We start from the raw sequence: 18326 nt of genomic DNA, 5'->3' as shown, positions 1-18326 counted from the left end.
ACGTAGTTTTGTAATTAAGTTTGGATATCGCTAGTGTACGAAGTTGTATGTCGTGCGATGCTTATATACATTCGAGGAGAACATCTGTCATTTCTCTATGCATAGTAGACGACTTATCGCGAGATTGTATGTTGGATAGAAACAATACATTCTATAGACGTTCTGCGCTATCAAGCAAATCTCCTAGTCTATATTCTACCGCGTTCTTCAACAGAACGATTATTTCGGCCCTTTCGAGTGGCGTAAGCAGTCCGCGCGTCTTTCTTCCCTTCCAAATAATTTTTCGCTTTCCAATTCCTCTTATACATTACTATCGAACATCTTAGATCATGTAAGTGTCAATAAAATTACAATGATTATATGATATTAATTACAATGGTATAAAGTGCAATCTAAAAAAAGAGATAAAATAAGCCAACAAGATGCGAACAACTTTTTGGACCGATGCAAAATTACATCGACCCGTCACGATTCATGTCAAGTAAGTCCAAACATATTTTTCTTTACTATAATTTCTTTTTATTATTATTTAACGTTAAACTGTATACACTTATTAAATGTAATAGCGTATTTACACGTACATATGTATATTAGTTAAAATACTATTGGAAAAATTAATATCGACGAACACCGATTTATTGATCGAATTTAATATGATTGCATATGACAATTAACTTAATGAAGAGGGAAAATGAATGTATCTGCATTCTTTGGCTCTAACGCGTATTTATTGACGGAATGGATGAAACGTTCATGCTAATTAGACAAGTCGATATGAAAATAATGGAAATAAATATGTCTATGTTATACCTTTAATACAGATAGATACCTTTGATATAAATAAATTGAAAATTTCGAAATAAATAGGATTCGTCTGCTTCAGAGGGGGTGGCATTCCACCCTGATCTTTTTTCTACCTCGCGACGAATCATTTCACAAGGTCTCTATTCAAGTTCTCAATCGAAGCCACAGAGGTTTATCGAGTTTCCATTGTTTATAAAACACCCACCACCTGTTTTCTCTTGGCCCAATAAAGCTCCGAGGAGAGAATTCCGTCTTCTGTTCGCCATGCGATTCTGTTCCGCGCACACCGTTTATATCGCGGTGATAAAATCCTTGTCTTAAGTTTTTGTAAGTGTTCGTTATTTTACGATACCATTTAAGATATGAAAGGAACGTGATGTAAATCGATTGAAAATATGAATCGAGTCTCGAAATCAAAATGGACAATTTGCCAACGTTTTAGGAGAATATTTGTGACGCGTAATAATGTTTCCAGATCTCCTAAAAGCAATCTACAATTAAGTAGATTCGATACATTGAAGACCGACGTAGAAAATCCAGAAGGTAAGTCGATAAATTTTTGTTCTCTATGGGGATTGCAAAAATATGAAAGTATAACAGAGAGAGATCCAATTCGTGGAAACTTTTCATTTTCAGTATCCGAAACGAACGTATCTTTGGTGAACAATTTTAATCCGGCTACCGATAGTTTTCACGCGTCGATCAGACCGATCATCTTGTTGGCGAATTGCTTTTCGATACTTCCAGTTTCCGGTGTCAACAGTCCGGATGCATCTTATTTAAAGCAAGTTGAAAAATCATCGATTAAATATCATAACGAGATAAACGTAGAATTATTTCACGAGCTTTATGTACATATATACTTTCAGATTCACCTGGTATAGCCCAAAATTATTGTACACCATCGTATTCTTTTTAAGCACTACTGTTATGACCGTATTAAATGTCTTACAATTCACTACGGGTATAAATTCCATGAAGATGAGTAAGTAATTTAATTTCAAAAGTAATACAAATCCCGTTAAATTCTATAATCTTTATACTTACGTATCGTTGCAATAGCAACTGGTTTAGTTTTTTATGGCACCTCTCTCATCGCGTCTCTCCTATTTCTAAAACTCGCCAAATTATGGCCTTGCTTGGCGTTAACGTGGGAAAAAGTCGAACGAGAGTTCATGTTTAGACATCGGAGAATTTCTCGAATAAGTCTTGCCGGTAGATTTAAATTAACTACCGCCATCGTGATGATTCTCGCATTGGGTAAGTATATTTTTCTTATCGAAACATTTGAATCATTCATATTTATATAATAACTAGGGTGCAGTTTTTAGTTCAAGTTTGGATTAAAATAATTTTAATGTTCTTTTCAAAATGATTACAGTCGAACATTCATTATCTATACTTAAGGGTTTCTTTTATGCAATGACATGTGCAAAATATCGAAGTGATTCCGACGTTATCGCAGAATATTTTGAATCACAATACACACAGGTAAAGTATACAATCTGCACATTCTTTCGCATGTTCAACGAGATATAATCTTTTTATATCTTTCGTTGGTACGCTTCAGACGAAGCTCGTTTAAAATGCAATAATTGTGTTTACCGCGATGAAATAGGTATTCTCGCAAATGTCCTACAGTGTATGGAAAGCTATATTAGTGGAAATAGTTAACTTGCTAAGCACCTTCTCATGGAACTTTGTCGATCTTTTCTTGATCCTCGTAAGCATGGCTCTGGCAGATCAATTTCAACAATTGAATAGTCGTCTTAATTCCGTTAGAGGAAAGGCAAGTAATTAAAAAGGAACAAATTTCTTTTTCATAGCTATTAATACTATGACATTTTAAAGGCAATGCCGGACTGGTGGTGGGCCGAGGCTAGAAACGATTACAATCATCTGGCTGGTTTGACCAGACGAGTCGATTCTCATATTTCAACAATCGTTTTTCTCTCGTTTGCGACCGATCTATACTTCATTTGCATTCAGCTACTATTCTCTTTCAAGTAAATCAAATATACATTTTTTGTAATTTTTTGTTCTCCTTTCTGTCATATATATATATATATATATCTTTCTTTCTCTTTTTGATCGGGAAGTTTGCAACGCAGTCACATACAGAAGATATACTTTTGTTTTTCCTTTGGATTTCTTCTCACGAGGACCACGGCTGTATCCTTGTATGCAGCTTCCGTTAATGACGAATCCCGTTTGCCAGCACCGATACTTTACAGCGTTTCGAGTGCCAGCTATTCCACTGAGGTATGCTAATATTCTTATTTTTATCAAATCTTCTTAGTTTTCTTTGTTCCTTTGAAAAGTTTTTTTTTCTTTTTTTTTTTTGTCTTCTTTTTTTGGGAAACTTCTTTCAGGTAATGAGATTTTTGACCCAAGTCACAACCGACAATATAAGCCTGACCGGAATGAAATTTTTCTCTGTTACGAGAGGCCTCGTCTTGACGGTAAGTGTAATCTAACGATTAGATTTTTATACATACAAAAATATATTCAATAAATTTATAATCGCGTAAAAATTTAAAAATGATTTGAACATTTGTTTAGATTGCGGGCACTATCGTCACTTACGAGCTAGTATTAGTACAAATAAATAATATACAACAAACGGTCCAGTCTAACATCACGAACATTTGCGAGGTGACAATCCTATTACCAATTCTTTAATATTTCTAACACTTTTCTTATTTAGATATAAATTGTGCTTAATTCGTTGAAATAATTTATGTATAAGAATTTTCAATCGGGGTAGTTTTGCTTTCGATCAGCCTTTTTTATATTCTTTTATTTTCCTTTTTGCAAAGTAGTATATCTTCATTAAATAATCTAAAAACATAGAGAGAAAGAGAGAGAGAGAAAGAGAGAGAGACAATGTTTGAAGGTAGCTTCCACCGTTGATTCAATTTATCATAGCAACGTTGAACTGAAGAAGCACGACCTCGTACGTTACGATCGCTCCAGTTAGCTAAAGCATTAAATTCTTCGTAAATATTTTTCATAAAACTAATAAAGACACATAATACATACGTCATGTTTGATTCGATTTAGGATTGGCTATATTAAAAAATAAAAAAAAAAAAAAAAAAAAAAAAGAGAAAAAGAACTTACCGCTAGCATAAAGTTCCTCGTGATGGAAAAGAAACGTAAGCCTGTTAGTGAAATATCGTCGGTGGAAAGCTGATACTGCAATCTTTGTGTCTATCAAAAAAAGAAAAAAACAAAAAAAGAAATATATATATATATATATCTTCGAATAAAAAAATTGTCCGAAAATCTTAGACAACTCCATGTTTCAATTATTTCTTATATGTAACATTTTGATTTAAATATATTAGGTGGACCGGAAAGTAATGTCGTTTCTACGGATGTCGATATTTGATTGTGATTAAAAATAAAAAACTTGTTAAAAATTTATTCGTTTGAATATAATTTAAGAAAGCGACGTTACTTTTCGGTCCCCCTAATAGATAAATAATATATATTATATACCTCGATGTTATAGGTTGACGAAGAACAATTATACAGCAATGGGAGTACCGTTTTACTTTGATCATTTATTCTGGCGGTCAATAAAGTTACGGCACACGTTCGAAGAATGAGGAAGGCAAAGGAACCAAAGAAGTAAAGATTACTCAAAATATCGTCGCCTTCAGGTCCGCTTCGGATGAAAAAGCAAATGAGATTTTAAACGTCCTTACGTCCATATCTAATTCGTAGTTTCGTATAATGCGTCTAGTGTATTATGTTATCGTAGTAAACTTACGATATTCCATTCAATAATTGTAAACAAATAAAGTAGAGATTATTTGCGAAGGAAAGGAGTATTATCGGAGATATATCATTGTCCACTTTTTTCACCAGTGAACTTAGGATGGCGTAATCGTTTCTATATTCACTCCAATCGACATTGTTCGTGTGCTTTTTCGCCGTATCGAATAATCTCTTGTTCAATGTCTTGTATCTTTCAGCTAGACCAGTGGAAATCTGAAACTTCGTTCGTTAAGATTGTTTATAATTCGTTTTTATTTTTCACGGTAACATACCAACACGACGAATAAATCTGTGAAGTTCCATACGAAAGTCGCTATCTTGCTCACTATAAATACGTAAAGACCAATGGCGAAGTTATAATCGACTGTAAAACGATCATTGAACAGGATTAATTTAATAACATTGAAAGGTGCTCTCATTGATCCGAGTAAGAAAGTATAAATGAACGTACCGTTTTCCAAAATAAAGTTATGAGAGTTGACGGTGTAAATGTGTAAAAAATTGGTAAAGGTTGAATTCGATGTTCCCCATTCAAAGTTAGTACTGTTGTTAATTACGCTTACAATATGTTCGAAGAGAGCGAAAAAAAGTATGATGCTACTTATTATTATGAATTTCCAACGAAGCCGTGGTCGTTGATATTTGTTGCTGAAAATGATATTAAGACAACAAAGAGAGAGAATTCGTTAAATAGAAATAAGTTAGCTGTTAAATAATATTTTAATTAACCTATCTATGAATTGTTCCATTGCCTTCCAATCGTTTTGAAGGATCACCCAACGTGGCGATAACCAAAGGAACATGATCGTTCCACATAAACCATTTCCATAGAATATTGCCCCGGCTGTTGCCGCAGCTATTCCACCTATTGAATACGTCGACGGATCATATTTATATAAGTCAAAAATGTTACCTTCTATCTAACGTCTACGTTTCGACAATAATCTAGAATATATTTTGTATTATTCGTTAAAAGAGATAGAAGATTATCCGATCAATTATCCTTACCACGCACACCGAACGATTCGGGTTTGAGGGTCTTTATCATGTGAATGATCGACAGTATCGCCATTACGAATATCGAAGCAGCTACTATGATGGCGTAAGCGGTTCGAAAAGAGATTTTCTTGAATATTAATCTCGACGGTAAATTCGCAGATATTCCGGATAACGGGAGCAAGCCGAAGAATTGTGCCCACCATAAGATCGGGCTGATCGCCCGATGAAAGCTCTCCTCCGAATCCTGAAAAAAAATTAACATCGGAAATAAAGGGGGAAAAAGTAACAACGATTTTTAAGCAAGTCTTACCTCGTCATTATTTATAGGATGTAACGTGTTAACGTTCTCGTTATGAAGAAATTGTCGAGTTCTTAACGGAAATGTATTTTCTTGATTAGATCTTATTCTACCGTTTATCTTTCCCTTTTTTCGATTTCCCAATACCGACCAAATTTTGAAATTCGTCCTACCGGAATTTCCATGAAGGATATTCCTCCTTTTTAGCATGGTGTCATCAGACTCCACGTAGAAACGTATAAAACCAACCATTACCTTGTTAAGAAACAACGTAGAGATATATTATTAACGATTATAATATATTTTATGTATATTCATGTAAGTATTGTATATTCTTACCTGCCTATCTACAGGTATGCGAGTATCCATACATTCGTAGGTATATATACATATATATATATGTGTGTGTAGATGTAACAATGCGATCGTACAATTGCGTATATATCATTAAGTATCCTGTACGTACGAATGAGGATCCGTTTTTATGGGCTATCTTATATACTGAAAGAAATGTTATATCCTTTAACATCACCATACAAAAGCGGCATGCATTTAATCAGTCAAAATATATACGAGCGTTTATCTCTCGTAATGTCTCGTCATAACTATGATAATATTTCTTTACCCATGATAATATTTCTTATCGAAAGTACCGAGAACAAGCAGGATATACGTAGGATATAATTTATCGAGTATACTAAATGTAATGATCGTGTCTTCGTCTTTCGTACGATCATTTTTCACGAGTTTTCTTCTTGTGTTTCTCAAGCATTATTTCATTCTTCGTTCATTTCGTTCGCCGATACAATCGATAAAAAGATATGAAGGAGATTATCGTTAAAATGTAACGTTATAATGATATTACAACAATCGTAGTTTAAGCGTGTAATTTTAATAGCGATTTTACGTTTAATCGTAGTGCGATGTAACGAAGGACCCTACATACGATTAATACAAATAACGTTATCGACTTACTACCAAATTTTATCACACGTATAAGTAATGTTCTTTTTTTTTTTTTTATGGAAATACTACAATGTACGCAAACGATAGTCAAGCCGATAAAAGGAAATAATATTTTATACTCGTTCAATCGATATCAAATAATTATCAGGTAACCTTATAAGGCTATTACTTATTTATTATTTTTAGTTAGAATTAATGTATTTTTTATATCATTTCTAAATATTCGAAGATAAGATATTTGATTGATGCTAAAGTTTATCGTTCGATCAAGTCCGATATAAACCCCAGAAAAAAAAAGATATATATATATATATATAGATATTAATCTATGTATTTAAATTGACATGTAAACTCTATCATTGTCGTAGCACGCACATACGTGAAATTGAGATCCACCCTTTCTAAGGGTAGTATATTATATGGTTTTGTGATTAATGATTTATATACATATATGATCATATATTCCTTCGACGATTATAGCGAGAAACACATAGAAAACATCTGTTAGGTAAATAATAACATTCCGTGAAGAAGATGCAATAAGGGCACACGGCACCGCGATCATCGTTTAGATATAAATATTATTCATCTTTGATCGTCATCGGAACTATCGATTCCGCAATGCAGTACTTTAGCATAGCCATAGAGCTAGCTTGTTGACATTCTACTATAATTTTATCGTTTAATTTATGTACATTTATAGGAACAAGGACGTGTGCAGAAGTGCAAATTTATATGCAAAATTATCGCTTAACTGTGAATCATTTGGGAAAAAATATTACATATACATACATATATAAAATACGATAGAAATCAAATGTTTTTCTCAAGAATTCCACAACGATGTAATAAGTATGTACAATCGATAGCATGAATCGATATCGGTCGATTTCAACGGTCATAAATTCGCTTGTTACATCAATAAATATTTAATAAATATTATGCGTATTTTTCCTTATTAATAAAAAACTTTTTATTATTAATTTTATTCATTCATAACAACCGTAGACGTATTCGTTACTATCGTAACTTTAGTTCTATCTACATATATCAGTCACGAACAATAATTAAAAACAACAGGCTCTACGTTTATATCTTCTCGCTATGATCTCTTTTATCTTCACGATATTAATCGCGAACTTCGTGTTTTTTATCAATCACTTTGTTTAGGCGCATATTTTCTTTTTATTCATTTATAAAATGTTATAAGCATTAAATGATAAAACGAAAGAAAAAACGAGAGGAAAAAAAGAAAATTTCTTTTATTTTTAACAATCGTCCGTTTACTTACAAAATTATGTTTTTGTTATTTCATAAATTTCGTCTGTCACGCAACAGGTCAGAGATGCAAAGTGATGGAACAAGAGCGAAGAACACGACTACGAATGTTGCTGTAACAACGTGGAATAACGAATGAAAGCCAACTAGAATTAGGAATAAACGAGCCTTCGAGTCTGCGCTATGTGCGTACGTCCGAGCAAATAACTATCTCCACTACTTCTCGCGAGTAAAAAGGAAAAAAAAAAAAAAAAAAAAAAAAAAAAAAAAAAAAAAAACCTACATTTGGTTTTACAATAATATACTATCTGTTATCTGTTAGATACGCGTAAAGAAACGAATAACACAATATATCGATATTATTTAATAATAAAATCAAATGAATAATTTCAATGTTTCTCTTTTCTCCTTTAATCTATTATTTAGAATTTATTTGACATCGTATGTATAAAGAAATGTCCAACATTGTCGAGCGATATTTAATGTAATAAAATCAAATTGATAATTTTTATTTAATTTCTTCAATTTTCCTTTTTAATGAAAAAAATATTTATTATCGTTATTATTATTAATATTGATATGAAAAATAGGAATCGTTCAAAATATTGATATATTCCTCCTAATTATATCCTGTGCATTGAGAATGATCGTTGAACACAGTTCTTGCATGACTAATATTTAAATGCAAAGAGCGTGTAGATGTGCGATAATAAAATATTCAGAAATGTCTAACTAGCTTATAAACAATTAGGATGGAATATTATGAATCATATGAAGAAGCGTATAGTTTCTTAAGCAATTTAGAAAATTAATGAATTTTTCTATGTACACCTTTTACCATTATCGATAAAATTAAATTCTCTGTAAAGAACTTATATAATTAGTAGGAGCGATCTAATTAATTGTTCCGCTTCACTTCATTTTCATTTCGGAAATTTCTACAAGTTTACCGTCATATTCTCTTACGTACACGTAAACTTTTTTAATATCTAGTTTGATCTTTGAGACACACACACACAAATGGATCTATAATTGCAGTTTCTTTTGTTTACAAATACGAAAGTAAATGTCTTGAAATTACAATAAAAATCTAATAAATTATATTTTAAAGAAGGAGATTTATAGAAGAATGCATTACTATTATATTTAAAGAATATGATTATATTTTTTTTTAATTCATGATTTATTATGAATTATTATAATATAATTTATTTTCAATTATATAAATAATAATAATAATAATAATAATAATAATAATGTAAAACGTACATGTAGAAACAAAATATAATTAATGTTTAAATTAACAATGATACAATTGTTTAAACATTATAAAGTTGAAAACATACTTCTTTAATATTAAATAATTTTATTTCATTTCTATGCGCGTTGGTTAGATAAAAATGTTTAAGTTCAAGTCGTTTCAGTTAAGTAACCATAAATAAAACAAATATGTAAAGTTGGACAGTTCTCGTGTTAGATATCTTTCGTATTTCAACAAGTAAACATGTCAATTTTCTACGTTTATATTTGTCCGGTTAAATGATTAATATTTTATCGAGTATTTTATAATTATATAAACGATATATGATGTACATGTACTACGATAAATTAATATTTATAACGATGGTAGATTTATCAAAAGATCATATAACTCGTAATATATTCTAAATATAAAATAAAATTTAATTTGATATTCCGATAGGCGTAAATTTGAAATATGAAGTTGTTAACGACAAAAAAAATGACCGCACGATTGACTTTGACAAGTCAGTATTATTTTGCATTTCAATCTTAGTAAACATCGAAATTCTTTCCTTTCATACAGGAGTCGAGCTTAAATAATTCATACTTTTGATTATTTTTAAATTATTTAAAAAATTTTAGACCTTTACCGCGAAGTATAACCAACTAATATTTAAACGATAGTAAATTCTTAATACTGTTTAAAATAATTAAAAGTTAGTTACATATATATATATTTTTTTTTGTGTGGCTATGTGTGACAACAACAAAAACAAACCTCTGATCGGCTTCAATCATTATTGAATCAGTCTTCCTTTCTATTCCGACGAGTGCAAACCAACACTCACTCTCTTTCCAAACGTGAAAACTTATAAATTAATACTTTCGATAATTTTTCAATTGTTTTACACGGACTACAATAAAATAATATTTAAGCAATAATACATTTGCTCAATCGTTAAAAAGTTCGTAACTAAAGACAAAAAACTTAAAATAATTTTAATTCAATTTAATTCCAATACTATAAAATTTTTATCTCAGGATTATTGATTGATCTTTATATGTGTAATATAAACATAAACGCGCTTTTTATTAACTTCGAGAATTACAGAATTACTTTTCTTTCGTATTATTCTTATTAATTATTATTTATAAGTCTCCTATGAGTATAGGGGTATCTACTTTTTTCAGTAGGGAGAAAAATCAAGTACGATTTTGGTACTTTGATTTTCAAGCGATTTTCATAATGTCCAGTGACATTCACTTGGTTGCGTCATCGTTAGTACAATGGGGTCTCCACAAGCAGCAACCTCCATATGGTGGGATCTGGATACACGATATTACTTTTGTTTTAACGAATATCATATTTTTACGCGCTATGCATTCCATTGTAACATAGGAGTCAATGGCTACTTAAATAAACTTTAGTTATATACACAAATTTAACTAAATACGTATAAATGTAAAAAAGAAAAAAAAATGTGAAGTCTGTACAGTTAACAAATACTTTTCAAGTAATCTATTTTTCATAGATGTAGAAATAATTTGCATATATCTTTTGATTGTTTTCGTTAAATGTATTATTAACTACTATATTTTTACTTAATACAAATCTTACTATGTCATATACTAACTCGATTATTACGTAATCCGATTATAAGAGAGATATACAATCTACACGAGCTATCGTATAGATCAATACGATAGGTGTATCGATGAAGACATTGTTAATGAGCTTGTAGTTCATATTTTGTTCATTCCTGTCGCTGTTGAACTCACAAACGCTTCGTGCGAAAGAGATAGCGAATGAACTTATTTCTCGTTCAAAAATAAATTCAAATCGTATATCGCACGAATTATCGATCTCCGTGCAGTCAAATTTTATATCGATTAGTCATTCAGCGCGCCATCTAGTCGCGTAAAGTTCGACATAAATTTGTCCGACAATAGATACTTAGCTCTTCTATCTCCACAATAATTAACAATCTTTAAAACGAACTAAATTACAGATTGCACGTATATAATGCGAAAATAAAACTAAGGTTTGAATGCAATTATCATTAATTATATTTTATTTCTTTCATATACCTAAACGTATACGGATAAAATAAAATATATTTCAAGGGGCTTAAGTAAATAGAGAAAGGAGGGACGAAGAATAAATTTGAAAGAAAACTTGGATTCCGTAGCTTCTTTATTCGCCTTTACTACTCATTATTATCGTTATTCATATGTACAGAAAACTGTTTTCAACCAATTCTGTTATGCAAAGTCACAGGTTAAAGTGCCGAGTTACTGCAAAGATATCGCCCTCCTGCACAATACCACAATTCGCGTGGATCGAGTAAAAAGACAATTGTCATCGATAAAAGCAATATGTGTATACCTTTGTAGAAAAGTTATTTATGTATGTACGTATGTCTTCTTGAGCAATCAGACCTTTTAATTAATCTGATATAATCGAAAAATATTAATATTAAAGAACAGGTCCCGTACACCTAACGAAATCTATTCAAATCTACTATTGCATTATATATTCCCCGCGTAATTTCGAACGAATCCGAGAGCTTTTACCTTTGTGCTTATACGCGCGGTTGTTCAACAACAAAAAAAAAAAAAAGGAAAAAAAAAAAGAAAAAAAAAGAAAAAAAGAAAAGAGAAAAGGGGAGGGGGAAAAATTAGAAAAAAAAGAAACGAACGAAGAAAAGACCGTTTGGAAAAGAGAGAAACGATATTAATAATAAAGGAGACACAAAGTTTCGATCGACTTCCCCGAGTAAAAGAATGGAAGCATATCGGATAAAAGGATGACGATGATACCTCGGTTAGCAGCAATAACGACGACAAAGAATAATAATGAAATATGTTTGTCGAATATCGCAGATATAGGATTTATTAATTCCGTATAATAATTAGAAAATATAATTAAGCCGAGCTAAATTATGATATTCTTTTGATGTTCGCGTGAAAGAAATCGTTATCGCGAGATAGCTCACGTAGTTTACCCCTCTTACCTCATGTAAATCGTACAAATTAAAGGAGCGAGTATGTTTTTTTTAGTCGATAAATGGTTCTTCTTCTTTTCTCCCTATTACACCCCGTAACCTTTCCTACGAAATTCTTTACGATGGAAGAAGTGACGAAGCGAACGCTTCGACAAACGAAAGAGACGAATACCAAAGAAACGCGAGAAAGATGTTATTATCTGGACGTTCGAGTTGAAGCCGTAACGTCGCGACCCTTTATTATTGATCCTGCTCTCGTTATTCCAAACGGAATGCAATTTCATAGGAAATGTCTTCGACGACGGCGAGCATAACGACGACTTCCTCTTATACGAAAGACATGAAGAAAGAGGACAAACTACCTCAGCTACAAAAGGCCGGAGCCCATCCGGCGATACATGCATACGGAAACTAGTTATTTCTTTTTCTGGGCCTTCTCGGCGGCCTTGGTGACTTTTCCACCCGTCGTGTCCTTGAAAGTGACACCCTTGATAACACCGACCGCAACCGTTTGACGCATGTCACGGACAGCGAAACGTCCAAGCGGAGGGAACTCCTGGAATGCCTCTACGCACATTGGCTTGCTCGGCACAAGAGTCACAATAGCGGCGTCTCCCGATTTTATAGATTTTGGATTTTCTTCGGTGGTCTTGCCGGTACGACGATCGCATTTTTCTTTTATCTCGGCGAACTTGCATGCAATGTGAGCGGTATGGCAATCCAATACCGGCGTATAACCGTTACTGATTTGTCCTGGATGATTCAGTACGATGACCTGTGAAATACAGCGTGTATTATTTTCGTACGTTTATTCGTCCACGCGCAAACTTAAAATTTTAATGGCTCTCCCCCGAAATCTCTTGGGGGAGAAAAGAAAAAAAAAAAAAAAAATACCTGAGCGGTAAAATCAGCTGCTCCTTTTGGTGGATTATTTTTAGAATCTCCAGCAACGAAACCACGACGCAATTCCTTGACCGATACGTTCTTTACGTTAAAACCAACATTGTCACCAGGTACAGCCTCTGGTAAAGCTTCGTGATGCATTTCGACTGATTTAACTTCAGTGGTAAGACCCGCTGGAGCAAATGTAACAACCATACCCGGTTTCAATACACCGGTTTCAACACGACCAACCGGTACCGTTCCGATACCACCAATCTTGTACACATCCTAAAAATATGAAATCAAAGTTATTTTAATAATCTTCATCCTATGATGTTCGGTTTTGTAATAATATTTCTTAGAAAGATCAGACATCTCTAGCCATCAACGGACAAAAAAGTCCTCTGGTGGAAACCGCGAATGAGTTTAATATATTATCATCATATCAAATGGTCATTTTTATTTCTCTTTCTCTCTATACGACGACGTTTTTCTTTTTAATAACCTTTTCAATAAAATTACCTGAAGTGGAAGACGGAGTGCCTTGTCCGTAGGTCTGGTAGGTGGAAGGATGGCATCAAGAGCTTCGATAAGGCATTTACCTTCTGCCTTGCCTTCTTTACGTTCTACTACCCATCCCTTGAACCATGGCATCTTGCTAGAGGCCTCCAACATGTTGTCCCCATGCCAACCAGAGATTGGTACAAATGCAACAGTTGCAGGATTGTAACCAATTTTTTTAATGTACGAAGAGACCTCCTTCTTAATTTCTTCGAATCGAGTCTCGGAATAAGGAGGCTCGGTAGAGTCCATTTTGTTAACACCAACGATAAGCTGCTTTACACCAAGAGTAAAAGCGAGCAAAGCATGTTCACGTGTTTGTCCATTTTTAGAAATACCAGCTTCAAATTCTCCTGTACCAGCGGCTACGATCAGCACTGCGCAATCAGCTTGCGAGGTACCGGTGATCATGTTCTTGATGAAATCTCTGTGTCCAGGTGCGTCAATAATTGTGACGTAGTATTTTGAAGTTTCAAATTTCCAAAGAGCAATGTCAATCGTAATACCACGTTCACGTTCGGCTTTCAATTTGTCTAATACCCAAGCATATTTGAAGGAACCCTTACCCATCTACAACATAGGAAAAGGAAATATGATTAAATCAATCCCAAAGATAATATATATTAAGGACAAGTGTTATCTCTAACTGTTACTATTAAATGTTTTGACACTCAGACGCGTATTGGCCGTCAATAGACAAAGTCTTCCGGTGGAAACCGCGAATGAATCCAAGATTATATCATCACTGTGCCATAATAATGAACAGTAGCAGTGACATTAATGCAACTATGTAAAAAAAAAAAAAATTGCGGCTCAAGATCTAAATTAAGAAGATTTAAATTAAGAACTTACTTCCTGGGCTTCCTTCTCGAACTTTTCAATGGTACGTTTGTCGATACCACCGCATTTGTAGATCAAATGTCCAGTGGTCGTAGATTTGCCAGAATCTACGTGTCCAATGACTACAATGTTGATATGAACCTTCTCTTTACCCATGATGAAATTTCTGCGATACTCTTTGGATTATACCTAAGCAAAAAGATATATACACACATTGGTAAATTTTTTTTTTTATCGATACACATTTACACCTTTAGGCCAACATTAAATAAAAACTGGGACATCGTTTAAAGGGAACTTTTGATTGTGAATATTTACGAGCAAATATAACAAGTAGTTCACAATAATCATGATAATTGAAGGTTAAGTATACCGTCTTGTTAATTTATCACGTCAACGATTCGTCTCAATTTAATTTAATTTATCAAAGAACGATTAAAATTCGCGAAGCTATCGTTATATGAATAATTTTGCAAATGATCCTCTTTGTTTCGAATCCACGTGGCGAGCATGAATATTCGAGAAAGAAACCGGCAGCCATTTTGTAGAAGGCAAAGCGCTGCCGGTGCAATTCTCGCGTCGATTCACAGACTGCACGTTATGATTCATTCATATTTTTCATGGAAATTAGGATGATTAGAATTTTTTCAACGTTATTATTGCACTATCCATATTAAAATAAGTATTGAATTTTATTCGTTTCGTATATCTTATATGAAGATATAGGATATACACACCCCTTCGAAATGGTTTTACAATAATCTGTCTCTATCCAGATGGATATCTCTATCAAATTCAGATTATTTTAAACGAAATCCTACGAAAATTATCGAATCATCGAATGTCGAAACAATTGTGAGAAAAAAAAGAAAAAAAAAAGAAAAAAAAAGAAAGAAAATGGAGAGCATCGCCTCATTAATTTATATCGATCTTTTAATACTCCTACGCAAAACGACGAAGATTAATATGGATCGATGTTGTGCCATATTGGCACATGTCTATATGAATATACATTTTTCCAATATTAAGCGAACAGTAACGAATAAGGATGAAATTTGTGATCTTGCATGTTCTTACTACTAACAAAGGGCAGCGATTGAGACGAAAAAGAAAAGAAATAATTTCGGGACGACAATATGGAATGTAAAACCCGATATATATATATGTATGTATAACATATATAACCTATATATATATGTGTGTAATTTTAATATCCGCGTCTGCATATATTATTATTAGTTCATTCTTTTATTCCTCCATTACTTTTATTTCCTCATAAAGTAACACTTCGTTAAGTAAACTAATTAAAAATGTACGATTAGAACATGCAAGCACAAATTTCAAATCATTTTCTAATTTTTTTTACACAAGATTATAGTATACGACTTTCGGTCTTAAAAAGCTTTCATACTTTATTCACAACGTCACGAAAATTTTCCTCTATCCCCTTGAAAACAAAAAAAAAATGATTCCACGCTTCTGACAAACAAAATAAAAAAAAATATTGCACGCACGCGATTTATTTCACGATCGACACTCGAGAGGCTCTGACACAAGAGGACCAGTCATGGCGCATCCGGTTTCGTTGCTCGCGCTCTTTCTTTCCAGCGTTACCTCTCTCCTATTCTTTTTTCTCTTTCTTTCTCTCTCTCTCTCTCTCTCTCTCTCTCTCTCTCTCCTGAAATCTTTTTCTCGTTTTCGCAAACTCTTTCTCAACGAGCATTAAAGATTATTTCTCGATGAAAATTTCTTTTTTTGTTTTTTTCTCGAACAAGAAGAAAACAGAAAAGTAATTCATAGATTCATTTGCAATCACGAGGTTTAGCGAAAAGAATAAAGCCGGTAGAGATATAGCGAGCGAGCGAGCGAGAGATAGAGAGAGAGAGAGAGAGAGAGAAAGATGGAGAAAGAGAGAGACAGAGATAAAGAAGACGTACAACGAAACCGGGGGCCACGCGCCTTTTCCTTCTTGGCGATATCCGCGAGAAATTTTCTTACCACCGGCATCGGCTCGTAAAAATCAAAACACAACACAATTATCCATATATTCTCGCGTTGTTTTATCCCATACCTGAGGACCGATGCAATTTTCGACACTCGCAAAACGTTGGATTATCTTTCCGTGTATAAACCACGACAACCACTCACCTCCAGATGCCACGACAGAAAGAGATCGTCCGTGCGAAGTGACATGCGCACACTGGCTACCCAGCCATAGTCTCGAATCCAGCGCCTCCAACTTATCGATCATTCGTATTAGGAAAAATGTGTATTAACGGAAAAGATTTATTGATTTTCTTTAACCCTTTAGAATAAATTTTCTTCTATTTACTTATATTATTTTTCAACATGTCAAACATTATTTATATCTTAATTTTTTTGTAAAATTACGAAGAGCATGGTGCCTTTCGCGATGGAGAAGAGTTTTGGTTACGAGGCTATGGTTACGCGGCAACACCGACAGGCGTGTCGTACTTCGTGTGGATAGCCGATCCTAGGATACCTTTGTGAATGTGTTTGTGTCACAGGCAAAAGATGACCAATAAGCAACGAGCGAGCGACCGAGAGAGACAGAGAGTATGCGCGCGAGTGAGAGAGCGAACGTTAGAAAAGGAAAGAGAAAGAAAATAACGTGCCGATGATTCGAATAGAGATATATACAGAGTTCGCTTGCGATTCAGGGATGTATATATCTATATATATCGTCGGGTTCACTGATACGATATTGAATTTGTCGAATTATTGCCCGAATGATATAACGAAAATTATGCAACGTAAAATTATAAAATACGATTGCCTCGTACTTAACCTCAATACGTTTTTCTTTGATATATAACTATCGTTGCATGGCGAATATTTTAAAATATATATATTTAATAATTAATATATCCAAACACATGTATATATATATATATATATATGTGTGTATGCTTATATATGTATATATTTGCAAAATTACATTGAAAGTAAGAATTAAAATTGGTCGATAGACTGAATGGAATTGCTTTGAAATTTAGTCTCTCTTTTATACTTATTTACGTTCTTATAACGAACACAATAGGACGATCGATAATACGGTAACCGAGAAGTGCGATAAAAGGTATTAAGTAAGAAGAGATGAACAAATTTGATTCTCATCAACGATGCTGTAATTGATTTTTCTGCGAAAGTATATGCTGAAAGAATAAATAGAACAAACGAAGACATTGGAATACATAATAATTGTAAAATTAACTTTTATTAAATTTGGAAACAACGTATGTACGAAATTCTATATTTGGACTTTTATATTATTTTACGAGTTGAATAAATCAAATATTTCTTTTGTTCTTTATTTCTTGATACAATATTGAAATTAAAAATTGAAATTAGATTGCATTTCGTGGCGCATTCTAGTGACGATCTTAATCCTAGCTATAGGCAATGCGTCGTACAGCTGAGAATACGAGTGAAACGATATTACAGGCGTTCGCGAAATTTTCGAATCGCGGAAATTATTCATACTGTGTCTTCGTAATAATCAAAGAATTTAAATAAAAAGAAGTCTTTAACAATTATTAAAACTCATTGTTAGATAATTAACTTGAAAATAGTCTGCTATTTTTTAACGAACTAATAAATTTGTAGTCATTAAGATAATTAATCTCTTATCGAAGTTGAGTATT

General features: G+C 33.0%; 3 protein-coding genes across 7 annotated transcripts; 1 reads left to right on the top strand and 2 right to left on the bottom strand.

The window, feature by feature from the left end:
* Nucleotides 1–539: 539 nt before the first annotated feature.
* On the bottom strand, nt 540–9339 carry LOC124951040 (gustatory receptor for sugar taste 64f-like). 3 transcript variants are annotated; one of them, XM_047498762.1, is made up of 11 exons: nt 8145–9339; nt 6227–6668; nt 5900–6142; nt 5599–5833; nt 5320–5455; nt 5042–5238; nt 4863–4954; nt 4583–4803; nt 4309–4477; nt 3928–4017; nt 540–3784 (listed from the first exon to the last, which is right to left on the bottom strand). In XM_047498762.1, the coding sequence occupies exons 2-11, from the start codon at nt 6254–6256 to the stop codon at nt 3719–3721; spliced, it is 1479 nt and encodes a 492-aa protein (XP_047354718.1). In that variant the 5' UTR covers nt 6257–6668; nt 8145–9339; the 3' UTR covers nt 540–3718. The 3 variants fall into 3 exon arrangements, with proteins under 3 accessions (XP_047354718.1, XP_047354717.1, XP_047354716.1); XM_047498761.1 differs by having other exon boundaries at nt 4863–5238; nt 6227–6388; nt 6513–6668; XM_047498760.1 differs by having other exon boundaries at nt 4863–5238.
* On the top strand, nt 1075–6855 carry LOC124951041 (gustatory receptor 5a for trehalose-like). The gene is made up of 11 exons (XM_047498763.1): nt 1075–1347; nt 1441–1588; nt 1674–1789; nt 1867–2064; nt 2186–2295; nt 2423–2593; nt 2656–2810; nt 2904–3066; nt 3177–3266; nt 3367–3459; nt 4322–6855. The coding sequence occupies exons 1-11, from the start codon at nt 1200–1202 to the stop codon at nt 4367–4369; spliced, it is 1440 nt and encodes a 479-aa protein (XP_047354719.1). The 5' UTR covers nt 1075–1199; the 3' UTR covers nt 4370–6855.
* A 2210-nt stretch (nt 9340–11549) lies between the features above and the next one.
* On the bottom strand, nt 11550–16909 carry LOC124951042 (elongation factor 1-alpha). Of its 3 annotated transcripts, none has more exons than XM_047498766.1 (5): nt 16810–16909; nt 14674–14850; nt 13783–14391; nt 13273–13548; nt 11550–13153 (listed from the first exon to the last, which is right to left on the bottom strand). In XM_047498766.1, the coding sequence occupies exons 2-5, from the start codon at nt 14815–14817 to the stop codon at nt 12794–12796; spliced, it is 1389 nt and encodes a 462-aa protein (XP_047354722.1). In that variant the 5' UTR covers nt 14818–14850; nt 16810–16909; the 3' UTR covers nt 11550–12793. The 3 variants fall into 3 exon arrangements, with proteins under 3 accessions (XP_047354722.1, XP_047354721.1, XP_047354723.1); XM_047498765.1 differs by having other exon boundaries at nt 16733–16869; XM_047498767.1 differs by lacking the exon at nt 16810–16909 and adding an exon at nt 16073–16096.
* Between the last annotated feature and the right edge of the window lie 1417 nt (nt 16910–18326).

Source organism: Vespa velutina, chromosome 8, assembly GCF_912470025.1.
Source record: "Vespa velutina chromosome 8, iVesVel2.1, whole genome shotgun sequence".
Lineage (NCBI taxonomy): Eukaryota > Metazoa > Arthropoda > Insecta > Hymenoptera > Vespidae > Vespa > Vespa velutina.
This window is presented reverse-complemented; position numbering and strand designations above follow the sequence as displayed.

Bases quoted from the DNA above. Each gene is read 5' to 3' on its own strand.
- LOC124951040 (XM_047498760.1), bottom strand. From the start codon at position 6,256: ATGGATACTCGCATACCTGTAGATAGGCAG. The intron at 4,478-4,582 runs GTAAGTTTACTA...TTTCATCCGAAG, and splicing joins CAATTATTGAATGGAATATC to CGGACCTGAAGGCGACGATA. The intron at 3,785-3,927 runs GTAAGTTCTTTT...TTAATGCTTTAG, and splicing joins CGAGGAACTTTATGCTAGCG to CTAACTGGAGCGATCGTAAC.
- LOC124951041 (XM_047498763.1), top strand. From the start codon at position 1,200: ATGAATCGAGTCTCGAAATCAAAATGGACAATTTGCCAACGTTTTAGG. The intron at 2,594-2,655 runs GCAAGTAATTAA...GACATTTTAAAG, and splicing joins TTAATTCCGTTAGAGGAAAG to GCAATGCCGGACTGGTGGTG. The intron at 3,067-3,176 runs GTATGCTAATAT...AACTTCTTTCAG, and splicing joins GTGCCAGCTATTCCACTGAG to GTAATGAGATTTTTGACCCA.
- LOC124951042 (XM_047498766.1), bottom strand. From the start codon at position 14,817: ATGGGTAAAGAGAAGGTTCATATCAACATTGTAGTCATTGGACACGTA. The intron at 13,549-13,782 runs GTAATTTTATTG...TCATATTTTTAG, and splicing joins CACTCCGTCTTCCACTTCAG to GATGTGTACAAGATTGGTGG. The intron at 13,154-13,272 runs GTATTTTTTTTT...TGTATTTCACAG, and splicing joins CAGCTGATTTTACCGCTCAG to GTCATCGTACTGAATCATCC.